Raw genomic sequence first — 13,459 nt, forward strand, 5'->3', positions numbered from 1 at the left:
TCTGATCCTGAACACTCGCCGAAGGAGGGAGAGAAGCAATGGAGATGCCGGGGCATTGTTTTCAATATTGGTCAGGTATATCAGGAGATAATTTTAAAATAAGTTCATTTTATATTCATGTTTACCAATACGAGTTACGTTACGTTTGGGTCCTGTCTATATTTTCCTACAAGCGGTTAAATTGCAAATGGGTGGAAAGTTGAAAGCTTCTAAAGTTTTGAAGGGTAGCCTAGTGGTTAGAGCATTGGGCTGGTAACTGAAAGGTTGCAAGGTTGCTCCGTGTAACACATTTTTAACACAGGGTTTTTCTTTATTTTTACTATTTTCTACAATGTAGACATCAAAACTATGAAATAATACACATGGAATCATGTAGTAACCCAAAAAGTGTTAAACAAATCAAAATATATTTTATATTTGAGTTTCTTCAAAGTAGCAACCCTTTGCCTTGACAGCTTTGCTGAGCATGGATATAGGAAGCACTGAATGGAGTGATGTGTGTTATCATTTGTGTAAATACACAGTGAAATCACCAGTGTTAAATTCACTGTTAAAAGCGATTGACTCCCATAGTTGTTTTAGCAACAGGCAGTGCCAAATGACCCCTAGCATCAGTGCTGATAACTGGTGCTAATTGCTAAGGTATACAATTTTACTCTATTAGTGTAGATCTTTACTCAGTAAATGTAAACCTCATCACAACCCCGCCCCATACATTCAGTTTCCGCATGAAAATGTCCTCTTTTCTCAACGCCATTGTTGAATAAACAAAATCCCAATTTGTTCCACACAAAGGTGAGTTTTAAACAATTATTTTGCTGATATTATTTAGCTATTTTAATTTAAATACTTGATACTTTCAGTGTAACATAAAAAGCAACAGTTTTGATTGTGTGCAGCTAATGTTAGAGTTACTTGCGTTTCACTTTTTGCACGTCTTTGCTAGATGCAGTTAGCCTGCTCAACGTGGTGGTTCGAAGCGCGCGCGTGTCATTTCAGCACCAAGCTTTTTTAGCCTCATGCTAGTTTGTTCTCTTTATTTCAGCTGCTTACTATATATTGAGGACTAATCTGATTAAGGTGAGTTGTTTATTTAGCCAAATTATAACTACATTTTTGACTTTAGGGTGATGCTTATAGATACATATTGTGACCATTGCATCGGCAGCTAGCTAGTCTAGCTATCTTCGTTTCCCACTCACGTTATCACCAGTTGATTTTGGCGGGCTTGTAAGACTGCTCCTAGAACATGACAATATAATATAGTGACCAGCTGGAATTACGAGGGTATTTTACTGGCCTAATTAGGCTGTCCATATTTCAGGACAGTGAATATGAATTGAATAGTCTATTTGCTGTAGTTTGGGACCTGCTTCAAGTAATATCAGTTGTGGTCATGAATATTAAGTTGTGGTCATGATCCAATATTTTCAGAATATACATTGAAATTAGCTTTGCTAAGTAAAGGGTTATTGGTGAAAACGTTTGTAGTCGTCGTGATTGAAATACAACTGTAATGCCTTTTCATCCATTTTGGTCTTATCTCGTACCATTAACTGCTTTCAGACCTAGTCATGCTGATCAGGGTGAAATTCAATGGTGAACAAAAATATGTCAAGATCATTGACCTGATACTTGGAGGTAAACTTTTCATTTGTGATTGGAAATAAATGTATTGTGGTCATACATTTACAAGTCAGTCTGATTACTCTTACCATTACGATTGTAATTGTAGGTTGTTTTAATGTTTGTCATTTGAGATCCCACTTACTAGTTTATCAGAGGCAAAGCTATATGATGGGTCCAGAACTGAAGTTGATGGGGATGTTTGAGGAGGTGGTGAAATGGCCAGATCTTGGTGTTCTCAAGCTCACACTGAACAATGATGCTAAAGGTATGTCTTGGTTACTTGTGGCATCACTTTCAATATAACCATACACGTGACATGCCTGTATTGTCATCTTTGTGCATTTCAGAATCTTCCCTGATGAGACATGTCTCTGCCAGTTCTGTGATGGGTGGTTCAGACCATTGCATCGGAATCCTACCGCAAGCTCTGAACCTTTTCACCAGATCATCGCAGCTAGCTAGCTGTAATCCGAGTGGCTACTCCCGGCTAATGTCCCGGTCCCAAAGCAAGCACCAGGTAGCCTGGAACTAGGCCCATCTCCCGGCTAGCCAAAGAGGTACACCAGCCAATTCTTGGGCTACAATACCTCTTTTGCCAATTGGCCTGGACCATTTACTGCCGACCCGGAGCCCCTCCGATCCATCACGACTGGTCTGCCAACGTAACCGTCTGAGGGGGTTTCAACAGGCTCTTCCATTGCGATGTCGCCGGAGGCCCATCTGCTTGCCTCGGTCCGTTAGCTGTCTGAATCGCTGTGTCTCCAGCTCGCCTAGTGTATTAGCGACTACTCAATCAGGTCTATTGCTACTCATTGGACCCTATGATCACTCGGCTACACATGCTGCTCCACAATGTCAATATGCCTTGTCTATTGCTTCTCTGGTTAGTTTTTTCTTATTTCACTGTAGAGCCCCCAGCCCTGCCCAATATGCCTTAGATAGGCCTTTTGTTCCACCCTCCACACATGCGGTGACATCACCTGGCTTAACTGGTGCCTCTAGAGACATAACCCCTCTCATCATCAATCAATGCCTAGGTTTACCTCCACTTTACTCACATTCTACCATACCCTTGTCTATACATTATGCCTTGAATCTATTCTTCCACGCCCAGAAATCTTCTCCTTTTACTCTCTGTTCCGAACGCACTAGACGACCAGTTCTTATAGCCTTTAGCTGTACCCTTATCCTACTCCTCCTCTGTTCCACTGGTGATGTAGAGGTTAACCCAGGCCCTGCAGCCCCCAGCACCACTTCCATTCCCCATACGCTCTCATTTGTTGACTTCTGTAACTGCAAAAACCTTGGTTTCATGCATGTGTCAGGGATTTCCTCTTCTTCTTCCGAAGAGGAGAGGCGAAAAGGATCAGAGGACCAATATGCGGCGTGGTAAGTGTCCATGGTTCTTTTAATACGTAAATGTACACATGAACAACTGACAACAAAAACAAGAAATGTGAAAACCCAAAACAGCCCTATCTGGTGCAAAACACAGAGACAGGAACAATCACCCACAAACACACTGTGAAACCCAGGCTACCTAAGTATGATTCTCAATCAGAGACAACTAATGACACCTGCCTCTGATTGAGAACCATACTAGGCTGAAACATAGAAATACCCAAATCATAGAAAAAACAAACATAGACTGCCCACCCCAACTCACGCCCCGACCATACTAAATAATGACAAAACAAAGGAAATAAAGGTCAGAACGTGACAACATGTTAAAATTAGAAGCCTCCTCGCTAAGTTTGTTTTATTCACTGCTTTAGTACACCTCAACAACCCTGATGTCTTAGCTGTGTCTGAATCCTGGCTTAGGAAGGCCACCAAAAATCCTGAAATTTCCATCCCAACTACAACATGCAGAGTTCTGCAGAGTTCTGTCATACTATCCAGGTCTGCTCAAACAGTTCGAGCTTCTACTTTTAAAAATCCACCTTCCCAAAAACAAGTCTCTCACCATTGCCGCTTGTTATAGACCCCCCTCAGCCCCCAGCTGTGCCATGGACACCATATGTGAATTGATTGCCCCCCATCTATCTTCAGAGTTCGTACTGTTAGGTGACCTAAACTTTGATATGCTTAAACCTAAACTCCGGACATCCTACAATCTAAGCTAGATGCCCTCAATCTCACAAATGATCAAGGAACCTACCAGGTACAACCCTAAATCCGTAACCATGGGCACCCTCTTAGATATCAACCTGACCAACTTCCCCTCTTAATACACCTCTGCTGTCTTCAACTAGGATCTCAGCGATCACTGCCTCATTGCCTGGGTCCGTAATGGGTGTGCGGTCAAATGACCACCCCTCATCACTGTCAAATGCTCCCTAAAACACTTCAGCCAGCAGGCCTTTCTAATCGACCTGGCCTGGGTGTCCTGCAAGGATACTGACCTCATCCTGTCATTAGAGGATGCCTGGTTACTCTTTAAACACACTTTCCTCACCATCTTAAATAAGCATGCCCCATTCAAAAAACGTAGAACTAAGAACAGCCTTTGGTGCACTGTATTAGCATGGAATATCGCCCCGCGATATGCAACTTTCAGTGAAGTCAGGAACCAACATACACAGTCAGTTAGGAAAGCTAAGGCTAGCTTTTTCAAACAGAAATTTGCATCCTGTAGCACTAATTCCAAAGGTTTTGGGACACTGTAAAGTCCATGGAGAATAAGAGTACCTCCTTCCAGCTGCCCACTGCACTGAGGATAGGAAACACTGTCACCACCAATAATTCTGCCATAATCGATCATTTCAAGAACCGTTTTTCTACGGCTGGCCATGCTTTCCACCTGGCTACCCCTACCGCGGCCAACAGCTCTGCACCCCAAAAACTTGCCCAAGCCCCCATCTCCCCGCTTCTGGGCCGAGGACACGCACAGGAAGCCTGGTGCGGAGAGCTGCCACCGGAGGGCTGGTGCGTGGAGGTGGTACTGGATAGACCGGACCGTGCAGGCGCACTGGAGCTCTTGAGCACCGAGCCTGCCCAACCTTACCTGGTTGAATGCTCCCGGTCACCCTGCCAGTGCGGCGAGGTGGAATAGCCCGCACTGGGCTATGCAGGCGAACCGGGGACACCGCGCGCAAGGCTGGTGCCATGTAAGCCGGCCCAAGGAGACGCACTGGAGACCAGATGCGTAGAGCCGGCTTCATGACACTTGGCTCGATGCCCACTCTAGCCCGGCCGATACGAGGAGCTGGTATCTGCGTCACCGTGCTGCCTCCTCATACCAGTGCCTCTCCGCCTTCGCCACCTCCAACTCTTCTTTGGGGCGGCGATATTCTCCTGGCTGTGCCCAGGATCCTTTCCCATCCAAGATTTCCTCCCATGTCCAGAAATCTGGATTTTGCTGCTCCTGCTGCCGCTGCCTGTCACCACGCCGCTTGGTCCTCTTGTGGTGGGTGATTCTGTTAAGGTTTTCTTCCGTCGAAGGAGAGGAGGACCAAAATGCCTGGAATGCAGAACCACTCCAGGCAACCATAGACTTTTCTAGACAACTCCACTAACCACAATCCCATAACCTACAAAAAAAACCTAGACAAAACCAACACATAATTCACCCATGTCACACCCTGGCCTGACCAAAATAGTAAAGAAAACACAAAATACTAAGACCAGGGCATGACATAGATTTGTTTAACACTTTTTTGGTTACTACATGATTCCATATGTGTTATTTCATAGTGTCCTTCACTATTATTTAAAAAATTAAGAAAAACCCTTGAATGAGTAGGTGTGTCCAAACTTTTGACTGGTAATGTATGTGTTATAAAAGCCAATTTAACGACTTGTTACGCTGTATTGCAAGTAGCCTAGTGTCTAAACGTTTCCCCGAAGCCCCGTCTCTTAATTAGCCTACTATTTAATTACATTTCAAACCAAAATGTTAGGCGTAACTGGCAGTAGTAGGCTATATGATCTGTGTCAGTTTGGGTGAGTATCTTTCTCTGTTTTCTTCCTACCTCGACTGCACTTCTGTCCTCTACTGCAGCGGCAGCAGCCGCTGACCTGTCATTTCTCACAGACATAGCACTCGGACCAGCAGAACCAGAACTTTTAGCAAATAAGGTGGTTAATATTTTCATACATTTAGCAGCGTCGGTCTAAAGAGCCCTTTTTTTGGTCTCTAAGTATCGACACTGTCTTTCTGTTTTTTTTAGTGATCCATGATCTTTTATTCTGACTGAGTGACTTGGGCAAATCTGCCCATGGAGTGCAACCAGTATGAGATATAGGTACTCTCCTCCGCAAATATTAAGAAGTCAAATGTGCCAGACATATTCTGTCAGAAGTGCATGGACTGTCGACATGACCGAAGATTTGAACAAAAGAAAGACACCTGAGGATAGTTCCTGGGTTTAAGACTGTATCCTTTTGCCCCTTGACAACGACAAAACAATTCTGTTTTTGTTTTGAAAGGGCTCTTTGTGTAATTTGAGCTATGCACTAAATCACATAAGCAAATCTGTGGCTTTTTGTGTGTGTGTCCCCCAAAGGGTGCATTCAGATTTAGAAATATAAGTTGTCACTTGTTGCGACAGAGGAAGGCTGGTGCTTTTCTTTCTTTCTTTTTATGTTTGTTGAGTTATACGTCAACTGTACTCTTTTACAAAATGTTCTAACCTATACGTATACTGTATATGCATTTCTCCTGAGCTCTTTCTGTAAATATATGTGTGTGTAAATCAAACAGGGAAAAAGAGCTTTTAATGTGGGTGCTATTGATCTTGGACTGAAAATACTTTTTCCATCTCTCACAGTCATGTCAATGAAACACACCTTACACGCATGAATCACTTCTGATTGCGTCGATTACTTAGCACATACAGAGAACAACACCAACACAGAGAGCAACACCTTCAGAAGCTCTGGCAACAAATAGCAAGGAATTTGGATGTAAGTTGATTCTCAGTACCTCACAGATATGTGTTCATTTGGTATTCTAAAATTGTTGTTCCATTGTAAGTTCTTACAATATATATATATAGTACTATTATATGCCGCATGTATTACTTTGAGCGGAGCTCTGTAAAATTGCCATGACACCAACAAAGTGGATGTAAGATCAGGGATATCTTAGCTCTAAGAGTCCATCTTTCAATATTGTTTGTTTTGGTATAGCATTTACGTAAAATATATGGAATAGTACTAAGGAATAGTACACATGAATTGGAAAGCAACTTTGAATGGTGCTATTGACTGAGTAGTGTAATGATTAACCAGGTAGCTCAGTCCTATGGTTGTAAACTGAGCTTGTAAACCACATTTCACCTAACTTTATTATCCATCCATCCACCATGGTCAATTTGTCTGATTTAATGTGGGTGTGCTCAGGCTGCTACTGATCCTACCACGCCATGGAAAATAACTTTCGATCAACAGGAGTGCCCCCTGGCCTGGAGTACCTAACACAGGTAAGACAGTGAAGTCAATCGTCTTATATTTTGTTTATGGAACTGTGACCTCAAAAAAGTCAAATGTTAACTTTTATGGGATAAGATAATTGGTTAGGAGACGGGAGAAGGCTGGCCACGGTAGGGAACTCTGTACCCAATCCCACCTTTATCTGTTTGCTACAGATCGATCAAATCTTGATCCATCAGAAAATGGAACTGCTTGAGGGTAAGTTATGTTATACACAGCATGCCATTAATTACTCCGACACGATCTCTCACCTCCACCCACATCCCCAGTGAACCCTTTCTTCCTATGCTCCTCTCTAGCCATCACTTCCTTTGAGACTAAAAACCGGTACGTAATCAAGAACAGTTTGGGGCAGGAAATCTACACGGCCAAGGAGGATAGTGACTGCTGCACCCGGAACTGCTGTGGTCCCAACCGCATGTTTGAGATGAAGATCAAAGACCACAGTGGCCAGGAGGTCATGCACCTGGTCAAGCCCTTCCGCTGCACCTCCTGCTTCTGGCCCTGCTGCCTGCAAGAGGTATTATAACTGTTCATAACACACATATTAACATCTTGTAAAACATCTTATAACACCCTTACAACAGACACCTCCTGCTACTTCCTCTGCTGTCTGTAAGATGTATTTGAACTGCTTATAATGCAGCTTATAACCTCAATCACATCACATGTATAACAGACACCTGCTATTTTCTTAGCTGCCAGAAATCGCTTACAATATACATATTATAACAGACACCTCCTGCTACTTCCCCTGTTGCTCGCAAGTGGCCACTTATAACACAGCTTCTAAATAACACTATTTTATTTTATTTATTTTATTTTACCTTTATTTAACCAGGTAGGCAAGTTGAGAACAAGTTCTCATTTACAATTGCGACCTGGCCAAGATAAAGCAAAGCAGTTCGACAGATACAACGACACAGAGTTACACATGGAGTAAAACAAACATACAGTCAATAATACAGTATAAACAAGTCTATATACAATGTGAGCAAATGAGGTGAGAAGGGAGGTAAAGGCAAAAAAGGCCATGGTGGCAAAGTAAATACAATATAGCAAGTAAAACACTGGAATGGTAGTTTTGCAATGGAAGAATGTGCAAAGTAGAAATAAAAATAATGGGGTGCAAAGGAGCAAAATAAATAAATAAATTAAATACAGTTGGGAAAGAGGTAGTTGTTTGGGCTAAATTATAGGTGGGCTATGTACAGGTGCAGTAATCTGTGAGCTGCTCTGACAGTTGGTGCTTAAAGCTAGTTAGGGAGATAAGTGTTTCCAGTTTCAGAGATTTTGTAGTTCGTTCCAGTCATTGGCAGCAGAGAACTGGAAGGAGAGGCGGCCAAAGAATGAATTGGTTTTGGGGGTGACTAGATAGATATACCTGCTGGAGCGTGTGCTACAGGTGGGAGATGCTATGGTGACCAGCGAGCTGAGATAAGGGGGGACTTTACCTAGCAGGGTCTTGTAGATGACATGGAGCCAGTGGGTTTGGCGACGAGTATGAAGCGAGGGCCAGCCAACGAGAGCGTACAGGTCGCAATGGTGGGTAGTATATGGGGCTTTGGTGATAAAACGGTTTGCACTGTGATAGACTGCATCCAATTTGTTGAGTAGGGTATTGGAGGCTATTTTGTAAATGACATCGCCAAAGTCGAGGATTGGTAGGATGGTCAGTTTTACAAGGGTATGTTTGGCAGCATGAGTGAAGGATGCTTTGTTGCGAAATAGGAAGCCAATTCTAGATTTAACTTTGGATTGGAGATGTTTGATATGGGTCTGGAAGGAGAGTTTACAGTCTAACCAGACACCTAAGTATTTGTAGTTGTCAGAGCCGTCCAGAGTAGTGATGTTGGACAGGCGGGTAGGTGCAGGTAGCGATCGGTTGAAGAGCATGCATTTAGTTTTACTTGTATTTAAGAGCAATTGGAGGCCACGGAAGGAGAGTTGTATGGCATTGAAGCTTGCCTGGAGGGTTGTTAACACAGTGTCCAAAGAAGGGCCGGAAGTATACAGAATGGTGTCGTCTGCGTAGAGGTGGATTAGGGACTCACCAGCAGCAAGAGCGACCTCATTGATGTATACAGAGAAGAGAGTCGGTCCAAGAATTGAACCCTGTGGCACCCCCATAGAGACTGCCAGAGGTCCGGACAGCAGACCCTCCGATTTGACACACTGAACTCTATCAGAGAAGTAGTTGGTGAACCAGGCGAGGCAATCATTTGAGAAACCAAGGCTGTCGAGTCTGCCGATGAGGATGTGGTGATTGACAGAGTCGAAAGCCTTGGCCAGATCAATGAATACGGCTGCACAGTAATGTTTCTTATCGATGGCGGTTAAGATATCGTTTAGGACCTTGAGCGTGGCTGAGGTGCACCCATGACCAGCTCTGAAACCAGATTGCATAGCAGAGAAGGTATGGTGAGATTCAAAATGGTCGGTAATCTGTTTGTTGACTTGGCTTTCGAAGACCTTAGAAAGGCACGGTAGGATAGATATAGGTCTGTAGCAGTTTGGGTCAAGAGTGTCCCCCCCTTTGAAGAGGGGGATGACCGCAGCTGCTTTCCAATCTTTGGGAATCTCAGACGACAATCATAACACACTTGTAACAGAGACTGGCTGCTCAATTTTATCATTGCAAGATACTGTTTCAAGGATACTCTAACGTCTGAATAATTTTTTCTCCCTTGACCATTTCCCTCTGTATCTGTGAATGCTTGTCTGTCATAGATGGAGGTCCAATCCCCTCCTAGCACCACCATAGGTTATGTGGTTCAGAACTGGCATCCCTTCAAGCCAAAACTGTCCATCCTAGGAGCTGCCAAAGAGACTCTCCTGACGATTGAAGGTCCTTTCTGTGCCTGTAGCTGCTGTGGAGATGTTGATTTTGAGGTGAGGCTGTTAGGGAGAGGACTGTGGTCTATCTCTATTTGTGAGTGTTCAAGTTGCCCTGAGTCTGTTAAACCCTAGGTTGTCCTCATTAGGCCACACTGTAGCAAAACGGGGGGGGGGGGGGGGGGGGGTGGAGTCCAGGTAACCCCTCACTATTTCAAGTTGTTTTCTTCCATTTGCTGCCTAATAAACATCACCCTGATTAGAGTCCTTTGTGTTTCTATAACAGGTGATGGGTAAGGACAGCGACCAGCCCATTGGGAGAATAAGTAAGCAGTGGAGTGGGCTGATAAAGGAGGCCTTCACTGACTCAGACAACTTTGGGATCCAGTTCCCCATGGACCTGGATGTCAAGATGAAGGCTGTGCTGATGGGGGCCTGCATCCTTATTGTAAGTGTTGTCACACGCTGCGACTTACCCAGGCAACCCAATTATGATCTGTGGCCCCATTATTGGCAAAAGATCTGAATTGGGCTGCCTGTGTAAACCCAGCCATATCTATAGAGCTAAGTCAGATTCAAGTTCATTTGGCATTTGTAGTTGTTGAGAAGACATAGCCTACATTGGAATTCTTTGTAGGAGCACTCTTATATAGTACATTACACACATATTGTCACGCCCTGGTCTAAGTATTTTGTGTTTTTCTTCATGTATTGGGTCAGGCCAGGGTGTGGCATGGAGTTTTTGTATTGTGGTGTGTTTTGTCTTGGGGTTTTGGTGTGTATGTATTTGGGATTGTAGCTAGTGGGGTTATCTAGCGAAGTCTATGGCTGTCTGGAGTGGTTCTCAATCAGAGGCAGGTGCTTATCGTTGTCTCTGATTGGGAACCATATTTAGGCAGCCATATTCTTTGAGTTTGTCGTGGGTGATTGTCCTTAGTGTCCTTAGTTCCTGTCGCTGTGTTAGTTGACAAATATAGGCTGTTTCGGTTTTCACATTACGTTTATTGTTTTGTAGTGTTTGTGTTATTTCGTGTTTACGTTTGTTTGATTAAAAATGGATCGCAATCTACACGCTGCGTTTTTGTCCGACTCTCCTTCACCACTAGAAAACCGTAACACATATACAGTACATAGGCTATAATCCATAAGCGAATTTCTCAATCATTGTGTCAGTGACCTAGTGAAGCAAGCATTGCTGAAAATTTACCGGCAAACCAATCAATTAGTCAGTACTGACACTCCTATTGTAGTGCATCAATATAAAGCCATTATAAATCCTGTCTATTAAGATGAATCAAACAAGTACGTATTTATGATAGTGTGTGATGATCTCCATCATGCCTATTCATTGTGTATCCATTTTCTCTTTCTTTATTCTTTGTCTCCAAACAGGATTTCATGTTCTTTGAAAGCAGTGGTGACGGTGATCAACGATGTTCTGTATTTGGATAAGAGAGAGTTTTTGATCATGTACAAATTACATGGTACTATAGTTGATAATGACATGGCTATTGGATGCATATGAATCACATAACATGACATTTAAGACAAAACAAATATGTGTTCTTTATTAATTCAATATATTAATCTGTATTTTGGTTGTCTGAATACAATTATTCAAACATTTGTAACACTGTGCTTTTTCTTTTGAAAATATTGAAATGTCATGTAATAATATTGGGTATCTCATGTAAAGGATGAAGGACATTCTCAAATATAGCTGCGAGCAGCAATGAATGGGGTTCACTGGATGACAGAAAGGACACAAGATCAGTTGAATAACAAAGCAAGCACTCTATCATGTATGAATTATCATTTATGTGCAATCAGTAAAACCATTACCATGTTTATCTCTCAATACCACAGGGATGATAACATAATAAAAATATTTTACATTTGTAAAAATCTGTTTCTGTAAATGATTTAAATCTCAGTTGGTACACTCCACATTAGCTTTCCAACGTACACTCTCACAGCAGTAATACACTGACAGCGCAAATGGCAGTTTCAAATGTTCCCGAATAAACACATTTTACCATCTTTTCACTATGTTTCTCAATGCCTTCAGAAGGTTGTCACTCCACTACTTTTTCCACATTTTGTTGTGCTACAAACTGTGATTAAAATGCATTTAATTGTCATTTTTGGTCAACAATTTACACAAAATACTAATGTTAATGTGGGAAAAAATGTGAATATTTGTAAAAAGAAATATCAAAAATAAAACATTAATATATTTTTATTAGATACACTGAACAAAAATATAAAGACAAAGATTTTACTGAGTTACAGTTCATATAAGGAAATCAGTCAACTGAAAAGAAATCTATGGATTTCACATGACTGGGAATACAGATATGCATCTGTCGATCACAGATACAGTGCATGACCAAAGGCATGTGGACACCTGCTTGTTGAACATCTCATTCCAAAATCATGGCCATTAGTATGAAGTTGGTTCACCCTTTGCTGCTATAACAGCCTCCAGTCTTATGGGAAGGTTTTCCATTAGATGTTGGAACATTGCTGTGGGAACTTTCTTCCATTCAGTCACAAGAGCATTCGTGAGGTCGGGCACTGATGTTGGGCTATTAGACTTGGCTCACTGTCGGTGTTCCAATTAATCCAAAAGGCGTTCAATGAGGTTGAGGTTAGGGCTCTGTGCAGGCCAGTCAAGTTCTTCCACACCAAACTTGACAAATGATTTCTGTATGGACTTCGCTTTGTGCTTGGGAGCATTGCCATGCTGAAATAGGAAAGGGCCTTCCCCAAACTGTTGTCACAGTTGGAAGAACAGAATAGTCTAGAATGGCTTTGCATGCTCTAGAGTTAAGATTTCCCTTCACTGGAACTAAGGGGCCAAGCCCGAACCACAACAAAAAAAATTACGAGCTATGCGCTTGCCGGTCCCGAGCTTGTGTGACCACTTTTCGGCTGAGCCGTTGTTGCTTCTAGACGTTTCCACTTCACAATGACAGCACTTGCAGTTGACCAGGGTAGCTCTAGCAGGGCAGAAATGTGACAAACTGAGGACTTGTAAAGGTGGCATCCTATGACGGTGCCCTGTTGAAAGTTACTGAGCTCTTCAGTAAAGCCATTCTACTGCCAATGTTTGTCTATGGGGATTGCATGGCTGTGTACTCAATTTTATACACCTGTCAGCAACGGGTGTAGCTGAAATAGCCAAATGCAAGTTTGAAATTTGAAGGGGTGTCAATATACTTTTTTCTTTATACTGTATATTGTACCTTAAAACCAAAAGGAAGGTGTGAATCAAAAAAGCAGTCAGAATCTGGTGTGACCACCATTTGCCTCATATAGTGCAACACATCACCTTCGCATAGAGTTGATGAGGCTGTTGATTGTGGCCTGTGGAATGATGTACCACTCCTCATCAATGTCTATAAGAAGTTGCTGGATCTTGGTGGGAACTGGAACACACTGTCGTACATGTCAATCCAGAACATCCCAAACATGCTCAATCGGTATTTGGTGTTTTATTAGTATCCCCCTTAGCTGTTGCGAAAGCAGAGGCTACTCTTCCTGGGGTCCACACAAA

The 13,459-nt window shown here is 42.7% G+C and overlaps 1 protein-coding gene and 1 long non-coding RNA gene across 4 annotated transcripts; both read left to right on the plus strand.

Moving 5' to 3' along the window:
* The first annotated feature begins 1,042 nt into the window (after positions 1-1,042).
* LOC109867484 (uncharacterized) lies at positions 1,043-2,748 on the plus strand. Its single transcript, XR_004204877.1, has 3 exons — positions 1,043-1,080; positions 1,567-1,641; positions 1,761-2,748. It is a non-coding gene; the product is annotated as an uncharacterized LOC109867484 (long non-coding RNA).
* A 2,683-nt stretch (positions 2,749-5,431) lies between these two features.
* On the plus strand, positions 5,432-11,805 carry plscr3a (phospholipid scramblase 3a). Of its 3 annotated transcripts, none has more exons than XM_031802195.1 (8): positions 5,432-5,574; positions 5,802-6,537; positions 6,976-7,055; positions 7,221-7,263; positions 7,365-7,585; positions 9,796-9,957; positions 10,187-10,348; positions 11,293-11,805. In XM_031802195.1, exons 3-8 carry the CDS (start codon positions 6,999-7,001, stop codon positions 11,350-11,352), a joined length of 705 nt encoding a protein of 234 aa, XP_031658055.1. In that variant the 5' UTR covers positions 5,432-5,574; positions 5,802-6,537; positions 6,976-6,998; the 3' UTR covers positions 11,353-11,805. The 3 variants fall into 3 exon arrangements, with proteins under 3 accessions (XP_031658055.1, XP_031658054.1, XP_031658056.1); XM_031802194.1 differs by having other exon boundaries at positions 5,444-5,574; positions 6,402-6,537; XM_031802196.1 differs by lacking the exon at positions 5,432-5,574 and adding an exon at positions 5,596-5,709 and having other exon boundaries at positions 6,402-6,537.
* The last annotated feature ends 1,654 nt before the right edge of the window (positions 11,806-13,459 follow it).

The sequence above is a fragment of the Oncorhynchus kisutch genome, linkage group LG22 (assembly GCF_002021735.2).
Source record: "Oncorhynchus kisutch isolate 150728-3 linkage group LG22, Okis_V2, whole genome shotgun sequence".
In the NCBI taxonomy this organism is placed as follows: domain Eukaryota; kingdom Metazoa; phylum Chordata; class Actinopteri; order Salmoniformes; family Salmonidae; genus Oncorhynchus; species Oncorhynchus kisutch.